We start from the raw sequence: 19,572 nt of genomic DNA on the forward strand, positions 1-19,572 counted from the left end.
CTATACATTTTGCCCACTATTTTAGGGAAAATAATAATAATATATGCCATTTAGCAGACGCATTTATCCAAAGCGACTTACAGTCAGTCATGTGTGCATACATTCTACGTATGGGTGGTCCTGGGGATCGAACCCACTACCCTGGCGTTACAAGCGCCATGCTCTACCAACTGAGCTACAGAAGTGACAGTTCAATAAAAAGTGTTTTTTTTAATAAAAAACAATGAGTTCAGCATTTGAGCCTTCATTAGTGCCATGCACCTGGTTGGAATGCACATAGAGACAGACTGTATACGTTTATTTTGCATGTTGGTTAGAGTTGAGTAAGTCATCACACTTCAGTGAGCTGTTGTGTGTGAACCATCCCTCATGTGTGACATTAGCGGAGGGTTCACAGGATGTACACTGACTGGAAACAGTGAGAGAAGGGCTGGCATTGCACATCAGCCCTTTTAATGTGCACATGATCTGTCTCCTCTTAGCTGCCCAGGTGACAGTGAGCCAGCTGAACCTGGTGTCCCACAGTGTGGTAACTGCTCCCTACCAGTGGGAGTACCCCTACCTGCTCAGTATCATCCCCTCCCTCTTCAGCTTCATGGCCCTGCCCAAAAACAACATCAGCTACCTGGTGATCTCCATGATCAGTGCCGGCCTCTTCTGCATAGCGCAGCTCATTTACGGGGGTATGTAGATGTTTCCGGTGGCCCAGCAGCTGTACCGCCACGGTGGCCCCCCTCTCACCATCCCTAGTTGATAGTTGTAGGACTAATTGGAATCCTTTATACCACTCAGGAGGCTGTCCTGTTGTTTTCCTGGTAAACCCTCACCTCCATTATCTCATCTCCTGGCTCTGGAGCCTGTGGACAGATTAAGACTTGAGTTGTCTGAGACTTCAGGGTTTAATGTTGACCTGTTCTGCTGCCTTTAGAAACACATCCTCTTCATATCTCATCCTGACCTATGGAGCTGGCTTCCATAATCTGTCCTGCTGCCTTTAGAGACCCATCCTCTTATATCTCATCCTGATCTATGGAGCTGGCTGCTATAATCTGTCCTGCTGCCTTTAGAGACCCATCCTCTTATATCTCATCCTGATCTATGGAGCTGGCTGCCATAATCTGTCCTGCTGCCTTTAGAGACCCATCCTCTTATATCTCATCCTGATCTATGGAGCTGGCTGCTATAATCTGTCCTGCTGCCTTTAGAGACCCATCCTCTTCATATCTCATCCTGACCTATGGAGCTGGCTGCCATAATCTGTTCTGCTGCCTTTAGAGACCCATCCTCTTATATCTCATCCTGATCTATGGAGCTGGCTGCTATAATCTGTCCTGCTGCCTTTAGAAACCCATCCTCTTATATCTCATCCTGATCTATGGAGTTGGCTGCCATAATCTGTCCTGCTGCCTTTAGAATCCCATCCTCTTATATCTCATCCTGATCTATGGAGCTGGCTGCCATAATCTGTTCTGCTGCCTTTAGAGACCCATCCTCTTATATCTCATCCTGATCTATGGAGCTGGCTGCTATAATCTGTCCTGCTGCCTTTAGAGACCCATCCTCTTATATCTCATCCTGATCTATGGAGTTGGCTGCCATAATCTGTCCTGCTGCCTTTAGAATCCCATCCTCTTATATCTCATCCTGATCTATGGAGCTGGCTGCCATAATCTGTCCTGCTGCCTTTAGAGACCCATCCTCTTATATCTCATCCTGACCTATGGAGCTGGCTGCTATAATCTGTCCTGCTGCCTTTAGAGACCCATCCTCTTATATCTCATCCTGATCTATGGAGCTGGCTGCCATAATCTGTCCTGCTGTCTTTAGAGACCCATCCTCTTATATCTCATCCTGATCTATGGAGCTGGCTGCCATAATCTGTCCTGCTGCCTTTAGAGACCCATCCTCTTATATCTCATCCTGATCTAGGAGCTGGCTGCTATAATCTGTCCTGCTGCCTTTAGAGACCCATCCTCTTATATCTCATCCTGATCTATGGAGCTGGCTGCTATAATCTGTCCTGCTGCCTTTAGAGACCCATCCTCTTATATCTCATCCTGATCTATGGAGCTGGCTGCTATAATCTGTCCTGCTGCCTTTAGAGACCCATCCTCTTATATCTCATCCTGACCTATGGAGCTGGCTGCCATAATCTGTCCTGCTGCCTTTAGAATCCCATCCTCTTATATCTCATCCTGATCTATGGAGCTGGCTGCCATAATCTGTCCTGCTGCCTTTAGAAACCCATCCTCTTATATCTCATCCTGATCTATGGAGCTGGCTGCTATAATCTGTCCCCCAACAGATAGTATGCTAGTTACTGTACCTCTAGTCTTAGACATACGTTCCAAATATCTCTCCTTCCTCCACAAGTAGGCACTTGTTCACTGATTTGAAAGGAAATGACTGTAATAATAAATATGGTAGAAACTCCCACTAGACTAGTGATGGACAACTCTGATGGGGGTGGGGACCACAAAAATCTTAACTCATCAGTAGGGTATTAGCATCCACACATGCAGTCAAAGCCGACGCTAGCCTTTTGGGGGCCTTAAGTGGAATATTCTATCCCCACCCACCATGCAAATCTAATAATTTTGCCATGGGGTGCAGAGAAAATGTTTACACTTTAACAACTAATTTCTTGCGATTCCACAGTACACATGTTGCCGTAGGGTGGAGAGAAATGTTTGCAGTTTTTATTATGATATCTGAGTGAGAGTTTCTTTCAAAATCAATTAGGGCTCCCCAGTCGGTAATTCAACCATTACTACAATTTCAGATAGATGGCTAGACTATCTTATCAATCTTAAAAATGTATGAATGCTTTTAGATATGTGGGTGAAGTAGTGAATGGTTTCAGGAGGAAGACGATATTATTGGGACATACCCATGATTAGGTCAGGGCATGATGTGGCCTTAATGAGAGGAGCCATCCAGAACTGTAAAGGAACAGGGAAAGGGTTCAGAGAAGACAAGAGCAGTGGTCAGATTGAGTCCATATGGTTGTGTGCTGGTGTCAATGCACATTTTAATCAAATAAAATCAAATCAAATGTATTTATAAAGACCTTCTTACATCAGCTGATATCTCAAAGTGCTGTACAGAAACGCAGCCTAAAACCCCAAACAGCAAGCGATGCAGGTGTAGAAGCACGGCACCTAGGAAAAACTCCCTAAAAAGTCCAGAACCTAGGAAGAAACCTACAGAGGGACCAGGCCATGAGAGGTGGCCAATCCTCTTCTGGCTGTGACAGCACTCAACAATTAATTTGTTTCCAAATGATAGTTTCGGAAACCATGTTCTAGAGAAGTCTACCCTCAAGTGTCCTCACATTCTAATCCAGACCTCCAACACTCCAACCCAGTTCCATTGTTTAAAACTATTCCCCTCTAATCAGGAGATCGAATTACACATGCGGTAGTGGAAAAACGTTTCTGTTTACCAAAACATGTACTGTACCTTCCCAGGTGCAACCAAGAATGTTTTGCATAGAGAAGGGTAATGCTATTGGTGAACTGGTCCTCACAGTATCCATCTATGTGTATCCATTTTATTCATCCAGTCATGTAGCAATGTGAGTTGTGTTGGAACCAATGTACAGTACTTCCCCCTTCATTTCAATAGTAAATAATTAACTGGTATCTGCACGTCACTGCAGTCTCTGTGACAGGAGGAGAGCAGCATAAGACCCACAGACGGTCTAATAATGTGCAGTCTGCTGACACTGGATGACTGGAAACAGCAGAGATGAAGAAGCTATGGATTATGGTTGTCTTTGCTACAGGTAAGACTTGCTATATATTTGATTCATTCAGGGTGGTTTAAGAACACATGCACTTTCCATGACATACAGTGCTTTCAGAAAAGATTCAGACCCCTTACTTTTTCCACATTTTGTTACGTTACAGCCTTATTCTAAAAAAATGTTCAATTGATTAAATCTCCACACAATACCCCATAATGACAAAGCAAAAACATTTTTGCTAATTTATGAAAAATGTCTAAATTAAATATTACATTTACATAAGTGTTCAGACCCTTTACTCAGTACTTTGTTAATTAAAGCATCAGCGATTACAGCATCGAGTCTTCTTGGATATGAGTGTGGTACACCTGTATTTGGGAAGTTTCTCGCATTCAGTTTGGATGAGGAACCTTGCTTCACAGCTATTGTCAGGTCTCTCCAGAGATGTTCGATCGGGTTCAAGTCCGGGCTCTGCCTGGGCCACTCAAGGACAATCAGAGACTTGTCCTGAAGCCACTCTTGCATTGTCCTGGCTGTGTGCTTAGGGTCATTGTCCTATTGGAAGGTGAACCTTCACCCCAATCTGAGGTCCTGAGTGCTCTGGATCATGTTTTCATCAAGGCCACTCTACCATAAAGGCCTGAGTGCTACAGAGATGGCTGTCCTCCTGGAAGGTTCTCCCATCTCCACAGAGGAACTCATCCAGTCAACTTGACATAGCTATGGGAAGCATTGGAGTCAACATGGGCCAGCATCCCTTTCCATGTCATCTCTTATGATGTTGTTGTTAAGAGTCTTCTGTGATTGAGAATTATGTTGGAAAATTGCTTTCAATTCAGATGTGCAAAAATGTATGAAACATTTAACTTAACAAATGATTATTGCCAATATATGACCTAACAGTTTTTACAGTTTGGTTTATGAATTTTGAAGTTTGATTTATAGTCAATGATTGATTGATATTTTGTCTGTTTGCTGCAAGGGATACAATAGCATCAATGAAGACATTGTTTCAGACTTTATTTTTATACAAACACTATTTAGATGTATTGTTAAGTTGTTGTTTACAGACTGTGAATAGACTACTGTCAGGTCTCAGATACAGTTGATAACAGAGTAGCCTTTGCTATCAGCTGTTTATAGGCAGTGATAATGACTTCTTTCTCTCATAAATTACAGTAGAAAACATTTCTACACGGATGCAGACACAATGAAACTGGAACAGCATGGATCATCTTTATAGCATGATTATAGCAACTGACACTATGTGTCCTTGTTTATGTGGTTTACTGAGTTAATTATCTTTTGTAAAGTCTCTTTTCCACAGGAGGATCTCATCATATCCTCTGCCATTCCAACCACCATTGACATAAAAAACGCAACAACTGGTGACCCTATAACCCTAAATACTACTGGTCTTCCAACTACCAGTCTCCCCACCACCTCCAACACCACAACCCCTCCTCTGGTCTGTATAAATGGTGGTGAGCTGCTGAGTGGAGACTGTATCTGTCCTGATGAGTGGACCGGAGAGACCTGTTCAAAGGGTACATCCACACACTTACACTATAACTAACCCTGGATCTACCATTCAGACTCCTCCACAATACTACACTACTATACCTAACCCTGGCTCTACCATTCAGACTCCTCCACAATACTACACTACTATACCTAACCCTGGCTCTACAATTCAGACTCCTCCACAATACTACACTACTATACCTAACCCTGGCTCTACCATTCAGACTCCTCCACAATACTACACTACTATACCTAACCCTGGCTCTACCATTCAGACTCCTCCACAATACTACACTACTATACCTAACCCTGGATCTACCATTCAGACTCCTCCACAATACTACACTACTATACCTAACCCTGGGTCTACCATTCAGACTCCTCCACAATACTACACTACTATACCTAACCCTGGATCTACCATTCAGACTCCACAATACTACACTACTATACCTAACCCTGGATCTACCATTCAGACTCCTCCACAATACTACACTACTATACCTAACCCTGGCTCTACCATTCAGACTCCTCCACAATACTACACTACTATACCTAACCCTGGATCTACCATTCAGACTCCACAATACTACACTACTATACCTAACCCTGGATCTACCATTCAGACTCCTCCACAATACTACACTACTATACCTAACCCTGGATCTACCATTCAGACTCCTCCACAATACTACACTATTATACCTAACCCTGGATCTACCATTCAGACTCCACTCCACAATACCACACTACTATACCTAACCCTGGATCTCACATTCACAGTACACACCACTACACTTTTATACCTAACCCTGGATCTCACATTCACAGTACACACCACTACACTGCTATACCTAACCCTGGATCTCACATTCACAGTACACACCACTACACTGCTATACCTAACCCTGGATCTCACATTCACAGTACACACCACTACACTGCTATACCTAACCCTGGATCTCACATTCACAGTACACACCACTCCGCTACAATACCTAACCCTGGATTTCACATTCACAGTCCACAACACTTTTCCTTGGATCTCACATTCAGAATATATATTTCATGTTCAGTCATACATTTGCTCCATGTTGAAATGTATTTTACTTCTATAGGGTATTTCTGCAATTCCACCATCATTGGTGATTTTTCCTTCCCAAGAACAACGGTTGGCTGGTCTGCTTATTCAGAAGAGTTGTGTGATGAGAAGACAACCAGTGGTATGTTATTCACCACTTTTATTCACCTGAAATGACAAAAATGTATTTGTCTGTTACAGTCCTAATTAATGTTGTATTAGGTAACACAAAATCTTTACTATCTTGGTTCCTCCAGCTGGTTTACCAAAAGCCTTAGCAGAATGTTCATATGACACTGGATCTCCGATGTTTGGTCCTCCTCATGAACTGCAGTGTGAATTAACCCTCGGTGACATTCTAGGAAATGTAAGGTATATTTTTTATTATCCTGATTTATGACCAGTCTTGATTTAGCATTCTTCTTTCTTCAGGTCAGTTACAGTCATCATTATGAGGACTGGATCTTACAGTTTGAAGATCAGTAAACAACTGGCTTTTACCTTTAGATCATGTATTCTGTTCCTTTATTCTGCTTAACAGTTTTAGGAAATTTTCTTTCTTGTGTTTCACATTGCATTTAGTAGATGTTCTCATCCAGACTGACGTATAGTAATGAGTGCATACATTTTCATACTGGTCCCCTGTGGGCATTGAACCCACTACACTGGTATTTCAAGGACCATGCTTTACCAACTGAGCCACATAGTTAGTACTGGCAATTGTAATATCCAAATGTACTAACAGTTCAGCATGTTGCTGTCACTTATACAATGTTCTGTTGACAAACAATACTAAAATAAAAATCCTTGTCTCTCCCTGTTCAGATCTCCAGCAATTCAGGTGATTTATTACAGTTGGCCTTCAGTACTCAGATCCTGACCTCCCAACCAGAGCGGCTGTCAGCTGACAACATCACCACAGCAGCTCAGATAGCTAACACACTGCTTCAGTCTGCAAATATCACAGAGGTATAACATGTTTTGAAATCAAGTCGTGAACCATGACATGTTCTGGAGAGAAACGTGAGGTTGTTACTGAAGTTGAAATTTGATTTGAACACCTGAGGTTCATCCCCTGGTTTTGATCATGTTGCAGGACATCGCAGTGGCAGCTGTAACCACCATCAGTCAGCTGCTGAATGCCAGTGAGGAGAGTACACAGGAGAGAGACGCTGTCCAAAAGTACAGGAGTGTGTTTGTCTGTGTGTGTGTGTGTGTGTGTGTGTGTGTGTGTGTGTGTGTGTGTGTGTGTGTGTGTGTGTGTGTGTGTGTGTGTGTGTGTGTGTGTGTGTGTGTGTGTGTGTGTGTGTGTGTGTGTGTGTGTGTGTGTGTGTGTGTGTGTGTGTGTGTGTGAGCGTGCATTTGTGGTGGTGTGCGTTTCTGTATATGTTAGTGTTTATGTGTGTACGTGTGCCTCTGCATGGTGCATGCAAACTAATGTTTTTCTGTGTTTCTCTCCCAGCCTCACAGAGACCCTGGAGATGTTTTCCCTGGACCAGCACAATAATGTGTCATTGGTGGTTCAGCCCAACCTGGTAGTCCAGTCTGTCCAAGTACCAAGTGACTCAGTAGGGATCCAGTTTACTGCTCTGACTGGTGGGTGGGACTGCTAGTGAACCTACATACTGGCATTTAAAGTGAAAGTTTATATCTGTGTTGACAGTCTAGTTCTATCTCCTCATTTTAAAATGCTTCTCCTCTGCTGTCAATAAGGTTTGGAATGGATTTGATTTGGTGTACTACTGACAAGAACAGATACAGTGGAGGCTGCTGAGGGGAGGACGACTCATAATAATGGTTGGAACAGAGTGAATGGAATGGCATAAAACACATGGAAACCGCGTGTTTGATGTATTTGATACCATTCCGCTGATTCCACTCCAGCCGTTACCATGAGCCCATTCTCCCCAATTAAGGTTCCACCAGCCTCCTGTGGTACAGAAGTAACACTATATTGTTCTGCTTTAAATTGTTAAATCATATAAGTCTCCTTCTCCAGGAAGATCTGGTAATTTTGTGGCCAACAGAATTCATCTCAACACCAATACCTCTAAACTGATAGCTGACAAAGGACGTTCTACCGATGTCCAGATTGTTATCAAATTCCCACCAGGTGAGTCAATGCTGGTATGCTAACAGTGTAGATCCTCAATATTTAATTTCCTTATATGCTTTCACCGAGAGCGCTTAACTGCTCTTTGTGGTGGCCAAAATCAGGTCAGCAATGCCAAATATTTAGATTGTCCAATAAATATGAGTCATATGACACATGGATAGGTAAACTATTGAGAAATAATTAGGCTTCCCTGATAGTTCTACAAGGCAAGGTCAAGCTACTCATGTATATGTTCTGTAATGAACAGCAATCTCTCTCTCCCCACTCTCTCTCTCCCTCTCCCCTCTCTCATTCAATTTCACTCCACTCAGTTTTGCATAGTAAAACCACAAACCACTCCATTGGTTTTGTGCTCTACCAAAACGACCGGTTCTTCAGGTCCAGGGCTTTCAGAGCTTCTTCAGGAACCAGCAGAAGGGTCATCTCTGCTAACCTGGGAGAAGTGTCTGGGTTACATGTTGAGATGCTCTTCAAGCCCACAGTAAGATTTCTCTTGGAATAAGTAAACACATCGTGGTCCAAATCTATCTGCGAAATATAATGGGAAGTTGTCCATTATCTTCAGTGCATTTGGAAAGTATTCAGACCCTTTCACTTTTCCCACATTTTGTTACGTTACACCCTTATTAAAAAATGTATTCAATTGCTATTTTACCTCATCAATCTACGTACACACAATACCCCATAATGACAAAGCAAAAACAGGTTCTTAGAAATGTTTGTAAATGTATTAAAAATAAAAAAACGTATATTACATTTACATAAGTATTCAGACCCTTTTCTCAGTACTTTGTTGAAGCAACTTTGGCAGCGATTACAGCCGTTCTTCTCTGCAAATCCTCTCAAGCTCTGCCAGGTTTAATGGGTAGCATCGCTGCACAGCTATTTTCAGTTCTCTCCAAAGATGTTAGATCGGGTTCAAGTCCGGGCTCTGGCTGGGCCACTCAAGGACATTCAAATACTCCTGCATTGTCTTGGCTGGGTGCTTAGGGTCATTGTCCTGCTGGAATTTGAAACTTTGTCCCAGTCTGAGGGCCTGAGTGCTCTGGAGCAGGTTTTCATCAAGGCTATCTTTGTACTTTGCTCCGTTCAACTTTCCCTCGATCCGGACTAGTCTCCCAGCCCCTACCACTGAAAAACATCCCCATAGCATGATGCTGCCACCACTATGCCTCACCATAGGGATGGTGCCAGGTTTCCTTCAGACGTAACGCTTGGCATTCAGGCCAAAGAGTTCAATCTTGGTTTCATCAGACCTGAGAATCTTGTTTCTCATGGTCCGAGTCCTTTAGGTGCCTTTTGTCAAACTCCAAGCGGGCTGTCATGTGCCTTTTACTGAGGTGTGGCTTCTGTCTGGCCACTCTACCATAAATGCCTGATTAATGGAGTGCTGCAGAGATGGTTGTCCTTCTGGAAGGTTCTCTCATCTTCACAGATGAACTCTGGCGCTCTGTCAGAGTGACCATCTGGTACTTGGTCACCTCCCTGACGAAGGCCCTTCTCCCCCGATTGCTCAGTTTGGCTGGGCGGCCAACTCTAGGAAGATTCTTGGTGGTTCCGAACGTCTTCCATTGAAGAATGGAAGTGTTCCTGGGGACCTTCAACGCTGCAGAACTTTTTTGGTACCCTTCCCCAGATCTGTGCCTCAACACAATCTTGTCTCGGAGCTCTACGGACAATTCCTTCCACCTCATGGCTTGGTTTTTGATCTGACATGCACTGTCAACTGTGAGACCGCGTATAGACAGGTGTGCCTTTACAAATCATGTTCAATCAATTGAATTTACCACACATGGTAAATCAAGTTGTAGAAACATCTCAAGGATTATCAATGGAAACAGGATGCACCTGAGATCACTTTCGAGTCTCATAGCAAAGGGTCTGAATAGTTATGTAAATAAGGTGTTTCAGCGTTAAATTTTTACACATTTACAAACATTTCTTAAAACCTGTTTTTGCTTTGTCATTAGGGGGTATTTTGTGTAGATTGCTGAGGATTTTTTTTAAAGTCAATTTTAGACTAAGACTAGGTTAGTGGCTGTGGATTTTTGTTCCTCCCTTGTACTTGATTGATAATTAAGATGACTAATGGCTTATCCGCCATTAAGAACAAGGAAGCAAATATTGCATTGTATATAATATGATATATCATAATTAAAACTTCTTTCCACATTTGCGTGATGACCTTTCATACTTCACAATTGACTTTATACATTTTTTTGAATGAGGAATACTATCAGTGCATGTCTTTTGCTGAAGGATTTACAGTGAGTTTGTGTCTGTTCTCTCTTCTCAGGCTGTTTCCAACGCCTCCCTCCATGACTTTGCCTGCGTGTCATGGAACTACACGTTGAAAGACTGGAGCACCTTTGGCTGCTCCAAAGTCAACCACTCAGCAGACGACCTGCGATGTTTCTGTAATCACACCACTAACTTCGCTGTGCTGATGGTGAGTAGCTAGCTGCGCTGACCTATGGAGGGGTTCACAAACCTTTTTGAAACATGACCCCATTTTGATATCTGAAAGTTCTTGTGACCCCAACCATGTGAATTTCTTTTTGTAATTAAGAGCAATTTTTACTTTTTTTTAGTTGGGTCTATGGTGCTATGGCAGTCAATTGCAAAACATTCTAACAGTATTTCTGATTGTTTTCCCAACTCACCATCACATACATTTAATGTGAGGCTATGACAGTCAATGTAAATTGGTCTGACATAAAGTCTCTTATCTCACCATCACTAATGAGATGGTGAGATAAGAGACATGATGCATGTCGTGTCGGATGTTCTCAAAATCAGGTGGTGTGGTTGCCAGTGTTCACCTCATCTCTGCTGTCACCTCTAACCTGGATCGATATTTGGTTTTAATGCAAACTAGAACACTATTTCCAGCCTCACACAAATATGAGCTGTCAAAGGGGTATCATGAGTTTCAATACTCAGAGCGAGACGGCAGGATATTTAATCCCTTTGAGTCAGGAACCAAAATGCTTTGTCTGCAGCATTCGGTCATATGACAGCACAATCTGTGTTCGATTTCACTTACCGGCATGTCAACTGAGGCAGGATCACAGTCAAACAGATTTCTCTCCAATAAGATATTTTTTTTTCTGAATGCACTGATTCGGTCACTTGACTGTAGAATGTTTTTGTATTTTACCTGCATTCTTGTGTTCAGTTTCCCAAATATGTAATTTGCATAGGCAAGGAGACACATTTTATTTTCATTACACAGAAAGTCAGCAAAGTCTGTTTTGTTTGTCCACCGTTCGATCTCATGGAATCTGTTTTTCGTCAATATAGCCATGCAGCCGATCCTCTGTGCAGTTTCATGCTTGAATCGTGAGACAGAACAATATATCCTTGTGAATAGCATCCCCGACATGTAGCTAACAAAAGTAAATGAACGGGCATCTCGGCCCTCACAACTCACATCCATTTGGAAAGCTGGGGAGTTTTTTAGTGGTTCAGTCAGTTTCCTATTGATTGTGAGCTATAGCATCAATTCTTAGATTTACAGTGTTATCAGAGAAAGGTATTGATGTGAGTTTCTGTGCCTCCCCACACCTTGTTTTCACCATATCGATTGTTGCGGTAATATACCTGAAATAGTGTGTGGTTTCATATCGTAGTGGGCCTAGCCATTCACCATGGGAATAGAGTGACCACATGTCCCGGATTGTGAGGGACAGTCCTCCATTTTGGACCTTTGTCCCGCAACCAAACAATCACGTCCCACATTTTATCAACACATTCAAACACCACCACCAATTTAGATGTTTTTTTATTTGTCCAGTATTTCAGTCAGACATTCCAACCTGTCTCTTGCAGTCACGTTGAGCTTACGAAAAAATAGACTTGCAAATCATAAGGATGTGGTAGCCTAAGCCATGGGGATGTTAATCCCTTCTCCATTCATTGATGAGATCTGATATTCTGCAGAGCGCAGGATGAGACATTGGCCTATCCTCAACAAATATTTCTGACTGTGACAAACTTAGTGTTGAAATATATTTTTTTATTTTCTTTCTGCAGTCGGTCAGGAGGGACTTTAAATACGCTGATGAGCTACACTCGATCACCATATTGGGATGCTCCATATCCATCATTGGGTTGAGTTTAACAATAACATTCCAGATCGCAACCAGGTAAGATCCTACAGGCTTCCAGAACCAATTCAAAATATACAATAACATTCCAGATGGTGACCAGGTAAGATCCTACAGGGATCCAGAACCAATTAAAAATATACAATAACATTCCAGATGGAGACCAGGTAAGATCCTACAGGGTTCCAGAACCAATTAAAAATATACAATAACATTCCAGATGGAGACCAGGTAAGATCCTACAGGGTTCCAGAACCAATTAAAAATATACAGTAACATTCCAGATGGTGACCAGGTAAGATCCTACAGGGTTCCAGAACCAATTAAAAATATACAATAACATTCCAGATGGAGACCAGGTAAGATCCTACAGGGTTCCAGAACCAATTCAGAATGATCAATAGTGTAAAGAAGCCCTTTGTCTGATCCAACAGGACTTGATAGGTGAAACCATTATAAAACTCACTATTATTGAACCAACACATCCATAGCTACACATCTAACTTCCCTAACATAGTGTTGTCTATCACCTGTCCCCAGGAAATCACGCAAAACCAACCCAACGGTCCTCTTAGTGAGCGTCTGCATGTGTCTCCTGATCTTCACCCTCCTCTTCATGTTGGGAGTGGACAACCCTCATAAACAGCTGGGCAAACCTAAAATACAGGAGGACAACATTCTCCCCCCGTCCGACACACACACAGAGCAGGACAGAGGGTCCTGTACTGCAGTGGCAGTCCTGCTGCAGTACTTCCTGTTGGGGACGTTCACCTGGAACACGCTGTACGCCACACATGTCTTCCTAATGATCAGAAACAGCCTGGCCACCAGCCCATCACACTTCACAGCCTATACCGTGGCCATCGGATGGGGTAGGACAGCATGGAGAAACATCAAGTATTTAGTAGTTTCGGCTGACATTAGACCTGGGCTCCTTGAACTAAAACTAATGCTAGGTGATATTTTCTGGCTCTAATAAGCCTGAAATAGAATTTAAAAGCTACTTGTATAGTGATGTAATGTCTTTAGAGGATGTATGTGTGGTATATATATACTATGTATATGGCTGCATGTAAATCTACCAGGAAATAACAACATCATTCTCTCCTTTAGGACTGCCTGCAGTTGTGGTGTCTCTCACCTTAGGAATTAGTTACAGAGTGGATGATCCACTGGGATACAGGCAGGAGGAATTGTGAGTCAATACTACTACTGTACTACTACTCTGTACTGTATTGTACTGTACTATACTGTACTTGAAAGAGAGCGACCCGGCTCAACGTATTTATTGGTTTGTAAACCACTGCATGGGCAGTGTGTGGGGTACATGGGGACAGTCTGATTGGCTGAAGCCACGAGCTAGAGGTGATGAATATCTCTCAAATTGTACTGTACTACCAATATCAATGTGGGGCAATTTCTGTATAAAATGTTATAACTAATACTGTAAAAGCTTTTCCCTATCAATGTTTGTATTGCATGCTTTTAAAGATGGTTAAGAACAATTACAAAAGTTGTAAAAAACAAGAAGAACGATCCATTGTGTTGGAAAGGTTTCTTGTTTACTTATGCCACCCACCATGTTTACTTTATACCACATTATTCAAATCGCTGGCATCCTGTTTTGTCTGTCACATTGTCCCACTCTCTAACTCATTCATTTGACCTGTCAGTTGCTGGCTTGCTGCCCTCGATCCAAAGGGGAACTTTGACTTCAAGCTGCCAATGTTTTGGGGGTTCCTGGTCCCTGTGGCATTCATGCTTATCTTCAACACAGTGGTGTTGGTATGTTTTACAGTTACAACAACCAAGACCAACCCACATTTAACCAGGTAACATTAATTGGGGCATTTTGGAGGCACAAAGTACAAACTTGTAGTCATTAAGATGTCTTGATTTAAATGCCTACTAACACGCGTGTTTATTTTTTATTGTATTTCAATGAAAAGCTGTTATAAATCAAATGTATTATTATTTTGTCATTATTAATTCAGTCATTAGTAATCAAATCATACAATTTAATGAGCACCGTGCACTAACCCACTCAGTCAATGGTAGCATACTGTTCTTATACCACAGCATTACAGCAGTCTATTACAGCAATCTAAGTATGTTGGTTATGTTTCCCAGTACAAGACACACATCGATGAAGAAGAAGTTCCTCAGTAGCTTCTCTCTGGCTGTGGTGCTCGGTCTCTCCTGGATCCTGGGCTATCTGTTGCTCATTCCACAGAACCAGACCATGTACACCATACTCAACATCTCCTTCTGTGTTCTCACCACCACTCAGGTAGTAAATGTATGCACTCACTACTGTAAGTCACTCTGGATAAGAGCGTCTGCTGAGTGAATCAAATGGAATCTATAAATACTAGTTTACTATTGTACCACAGAATCCAGACATGATTGAAAATTAGACACCTAGTAAACATAAATAAATTGAGCTGCTCTTTATGGAAATGCTACCTTTTGTTTGTCCTTGTGTGTTCCTGAAAATACTTGATAACGTCTTTGTGTTTTCACTCCACAGGGATTGCAGATTTTCATTCTGTTCACAGCAAGAACAGCAATTGTCAAGAAAAAGATGTCAAGTACTTTGAAATCTATCTCTAGTTTTGGGATCCCTCTTCACACTCGGAAGTACAGTCTATGGCGAGGCGAGCACAGTGATAACGTAGAATCATACACACAACAGGACACTGATCTGTCATTTTCACCTTGTTCCACAGACATCTAACTGATGGGCTGCAAGTTCAACCTCTGTTGTAAAATATCTCATATACCTCCACTATTGTCCTATAATATACAGTATAATACACACAACATTTTGTATCGACGTATATTCACGGTGAATTCCCTTAGAAGTTGTGTTGTCCAATGAACTATCAAAATAAAGGAAGTCGCACACTGCATGCATAATCTCCCAACAATTTAATGGGTATTTACCAACGTTTCGGCATCACTGTGCCTCCCTTCAACCTGTTGTAAAATGTTTTATGTACCACACTATTGTCATATAATATACAGTATAATACACACCATTTTCTATCAATGTATTGTTACTGTGAATTCCCTCAGAAGTTGTTGTCCAAGGATTTTTTTGGCTATGCACATTTTTGTTAATGTATGTTATGTTATATATATATTTTTTAAATGTAACTGTTTTGAATAAAACTGATTATTATCTTTGAAACTGTTCAGTATTTTTTTGTTAGAAAAAAATAGCTTTAAACAGTGCAGCTTAGGTGTCACGTAGCAAGGAGTGGTGGGTGCGAAGTCAGGCGCAGAGAGCAGAGGTTCAGGGAAATCCGTATTTATTCCAGTAAGGAAAGGTCACGCCAAAACAACAGCCAAAAAATAAAGACCGACCCAAAACAGGACACTAAACAGTCCAAACAATAACCAAACACAACCATCCACAAACAGAACCGAGAATAAGCCCACACAAAAGCAGGCGGGCATAGAAGGCTTAAATAGCCCTGAACCAAACCCCAAACGAGAAACAGGTGAAACCAATACAGACATAACCAACAGAACAGAAAGGGAATCGGTGGCAGCTAGTAGACCGGTGACTACGACTGCCGAGCGCCGCCTGAACAGGAAGAGTAGCCACCTTCGGTGGAAGTCGTGACATTAGGCGTGTTAAATTACATAATTTCCCCTGTGGGCCAAGTTCGGTCTTTACCGCACTTAAAATGTATTAACATTTTACTGCAGTGTGAAAAATCAGGGTCACATAGAGGGATTCTTGGTAACAATCTACTTTGAAACAAAAGTATACACCACACACACATGGTCATGTATTTTTTTTTAAGACACCTGTACAATACCAGATAAAGAATTTAAATGTATTCCATTTTGAGTTTGCATCCTAATTTTAGACTTTATATACTTCACAGAAGCCTGAAATATAACAAAACTGTTTGACATAGAAACACCTGATTTTTCATCCTTAAACAAAACAAAAAAACAAAACACCCATGAGGCCAAAGAGGGCACTTTTGGTCATTGACTGCGGGAAAGGGCCTGTACAGCACAAGCTGAAATCTGCAGCTGCCAATTACATATGTGGTAGTACAAGGCAACAAAAGAACGTCAGACTAGGATGCTACGGGACAGCAAGGATGAGAGGGTTCGCCAGGAAGAGATCGAGGAGGTATGAAAGGCTGAGGAAGAAAGCATGCATGTCAGAGGGGGTCTGAAAGGAGAACGAACTAAACAAAACATTCTGCAGCATTGACGGTCCCCATGAACACAGTGCTTCCATCATTCTTAAATGGAAGAAGTTGGGAACCATCAAGACTCTTCCTAGAGCTGGCCGCCCGGCAAAACTGAGCAATCGGGGGAGAAGGGCCTTGGTCAGGGAGGTGACCAAGAACCTGATGGTCACTCTGACAGAGCTCTAGAGTTCCTCTGTGGAGATGGAAAACCTTCCAGAAGGACAACCATCTCTGGCAGCACTCCACCAATCAGGCTTTTATGGTAGAGTGGCCAGACGGAAGCCACACCTCAGTAAAAGGCACATGACAGCCCACTTGGAGTTTGACAAAAGGCACCTAAAGGACTCGGACCATGAGAAACTAGATTCTCTGGTCTGATGAAATGAGAATTGAACTCTTTGGCCTGATGCCAAGCGTCAAGTCCGGAGGAAAACTGGCACCATGCCTACAGTGAAGCATGGTGGTGGCAGCATCATGCTGTGAGGATATTTTTCAGTGGCAGGGACTGGGAGACTAGTGAGGGTTGAGGGAAAAATGAATGGAGCAAAGTACAGAGAGATTCTTGACGAAAACCTGCTCCGGATCACTCAGGACCTCAGACTGGGGCAACGGTTCACCTTCCAATAGGACAATGACCCTAAGCACACATCCTAGACAATGCAGGAGTGGCTTCGGGACAAGTTTCTGAATGTCCTTGAGTGGCCCAGACAGAGCCCGGACTTGAACCCGATCAAACATCTCTGGAGAGACCTGAAAATAGCTGTGCAGCAACGCTCCCCATCCAACCTGACAGAGCTTAAGAGTATCTGCAGAGAAGAATGGGAGAAGCTCCCCAAATACAGGCTTGTAGCATCATACCCAATAAAGACTCGAGGCTGTAATCGCTGCCAAAGATGCTTCAACAAAGTACTGAGTAAAGGGTCTGAATACCTATCACATTTACATATTTCAGTTTTTTATTTTTAATACATTTACAAAAAATTCTAAAAAACCTGTTCTTGCTTTGTCATTATGGGTTATTGTGTGTAGATTGATAAGGGGGGAAACTATTTAATCAATTTTAGAAACAGGCTGTAACATAACAAAATGTGGAAAAAGTCAAGGGGTCTGAATACTTTTCGAATGCTCTGTATATATATAGTGCTTATTTTATGTTTGTTTACTGTATATTCTGTTTACTGTGGCAGCACCAATTCACAGAGTCAAATTCCTGTACATGCAAATGTATTTGGTGAATAAAGGTGATTCCTTGAAGGAGGAAGGAGTAGCGATTGCAGTGCCATCCGGCTCACAGAAGGCACAGAGTGGAGAGTACCTGTCAGGTGAGCCAACAGCGATGACACACATTGTATTTTAGATATTATACTTCCTTGCAGTCAACATTTGCTGGAAATAGTCCTCTGTCCAGTGCTTTTAGAATTGTCCATGCTCCCTGACTGCCTAGGTTTTGTTAAACTTGTATCAAGCTGGACAGAGTGAAGAGACTGATTGTAGGTCCATTATAATTTCAACACAGTTTAGATTTGGTTTGAGTCATTTCAATGTCGTTTAAGATAATAATAAAACTCAAATAAATTATTCTGGGCCAGATTGAATGGGTTCGTGGGCCAGATTGAATGGGCTCGTGGGCCAGATTGAATGGGCTCGTGGGCCAGATTGAATGGGCTCGTGGGCCAGATTGAATGGGCTCGTGGGCCAGATTGAATGGGCTCGTGGGCCAGATTGAATGGGCTCGTGGGCCAGATTGAATGGGCTCGTGGGCCGGATTGAATGGGCTCGTGGGCCGGATTGAATGGGCTCGTGGGCCGCATTCATCTGTGGTGTATCCAATCTATACTAGCCTAAACTAGACCTAGGAAAAACAAGATTACAATAAAGGATGACTGTGGTATCATATTATGGAGAGTTGATGTTGATGGAAATGTAGCTGTGACCTCAAGGGGTGATGTTGATGTTACCAGGAATTATGATGCTAAAACTGTACCTTATATCTGCGTTGTGCCTGTCAAACAAAGTCTGATGTGAAGTTTATACAAATTCTTATTTACATATGATTTGTTTTTTCTCAATGAATGATATTGTCACTATATATGACAGTTAGGATATCTCCTTACTGGTACCCCGGGATGTAGCACATTCACACCATTAGTAAGTCTCAAATCATTTAAGTATGCATGACACTATGCATTTATTCCTTCTATCACTATTTTGTGTTCATGGATGCCAAGGGAAGCCAGGCTTCCCCCAAAATATAATAAAATGTATCTCACAGGAGAAAGCATTCTAGCAAGCAAAACAGCGCCCTCTGTCTCTCTACGTGTCTATCTCATTCTGTCTGGTCCAAAGGAGTACGACATTGTTGCTGCCCGTAGCATTGAAGGCAAGTGGAGCCAGCGTGCATCTGGCCTCCCTTGACAAAAAAAGTATAAAACAAGTGTTGAGCTAAGCGAGCTCAACTGTGAGTGGTCCTGGCCCACCAAAAAAAAAAGTGTCAAGTGTAACGGATGTAAGTCGCTCTGGATAAGAGCGTCTGCTAAATGACTTAAATGTAAATGTAAATGGATGTAAAACGGCTAGCTTAGTTAGCGGTGCGCGCTAAATAGCGTTTCAATCGGTGACATCACTTGCTCTGAGACCTTGAAGTAGTGGTTCCCCTTGTTGGTTAGTAGTGGTTCCCCCTTGGAATTGGCTTTTTTCTAAGTAACCATTAGGGTGAGTCAACATGTTTTTCTACTTTTACTCACACAGAAATCAGAATCATTGGCAGCCACAAC

The 19,572-nt window shown here is 42.3% G+C and overlaps 1 protein-coding gene across 13 annotated transcripts in view; it reads left to right on the top strand.

Annotated features, from left to right (window-relative positions):
* Positions 1-15,771, top strand: part of adgrg7.1 (adhesion G protein-coupled receptor G7, tandem duplicate 1) — a 130,757-nt gene extending 114,986 nt beyond the window's left edge. For 2 of the 13 annotated variants that reach the window (XM_052499781.1, XM_052499780.1), the window contains exons 2-16: positions 5,062-5,295; positions 6,391-6,495; positions 6,611-6,720; positions 7,179-7,322; positions 7,450-7,535; positions 7,816-7,949; positions 8,353-8,466; positions 8,781-8,950; positions 10,766-10,918; positions 12,505-12,617; positions 13,119-13,450; positions 13,692-13,773; positions 14,252-14,410; positions 14,709-14,868; positions 15,109-15,771. In XM_052499781.1, the coding sequence (XP_052355741.1) occupies positions 5,062-5,295; positions 6,391-6,495; positions 6,611-6,720; positions 7,179-7,322; positions 7,450-7,535; positions 7,816-7,949; positions 8,353-8,466; positions 8,781-8,950; positions 10,766-10,918; positions 12,505-12,617; positions 13,119-13,450; positions 13,692-13,773; positions 14,252-14,410; positions 14,709-14,868; positions 15,109-15,315 (2,303 nt within the window). In that variant the 3' untranslated portion in view covers positions 15,316-15,771. Of the gene's footprint in view, positions 1-3,608; positions 3,788-5,061; positions 5,296-6,390; positions 6,496-6,610; positions 6,721-7,178; positions 7,323-7,449; positions 7,536-7,815; positions 7,950-8,352; positions 8,467-8,780; positions 8,951-10,765; positions 10,919-12,504; positions 12,618-13,118; positions 13,451-13,691; positions 13,774-14,251; positions 14,411-14,708; positions 14,869-15,108 lie in introns of those variants that run through there. The other 11 variants (XM_052499772.1, XM_052499773.1, XM_052499778.1 and 8 more) reach the window with 10 other exon arrangements.
* The last annotated feature ends 3,801 nt before the right edge of the window (positions 15,772-19,572 follow it).

Source organism: Oncorhynchus keta, chromosome 37, assembly GCF_023373465.1.
Source record: "Oncorhynchus keta strain PuntledgeMale-10-30-2019 chromosome 37, Oket_V2, whole genome shotgun sequence".
Classification (NCBI taxonomy): Eukaryota; Metazoa; Chordata; class Actinopteri; order Salmoniformes; family Salmonidae; genus Oncorhynchus; species Oncorhynchus keta.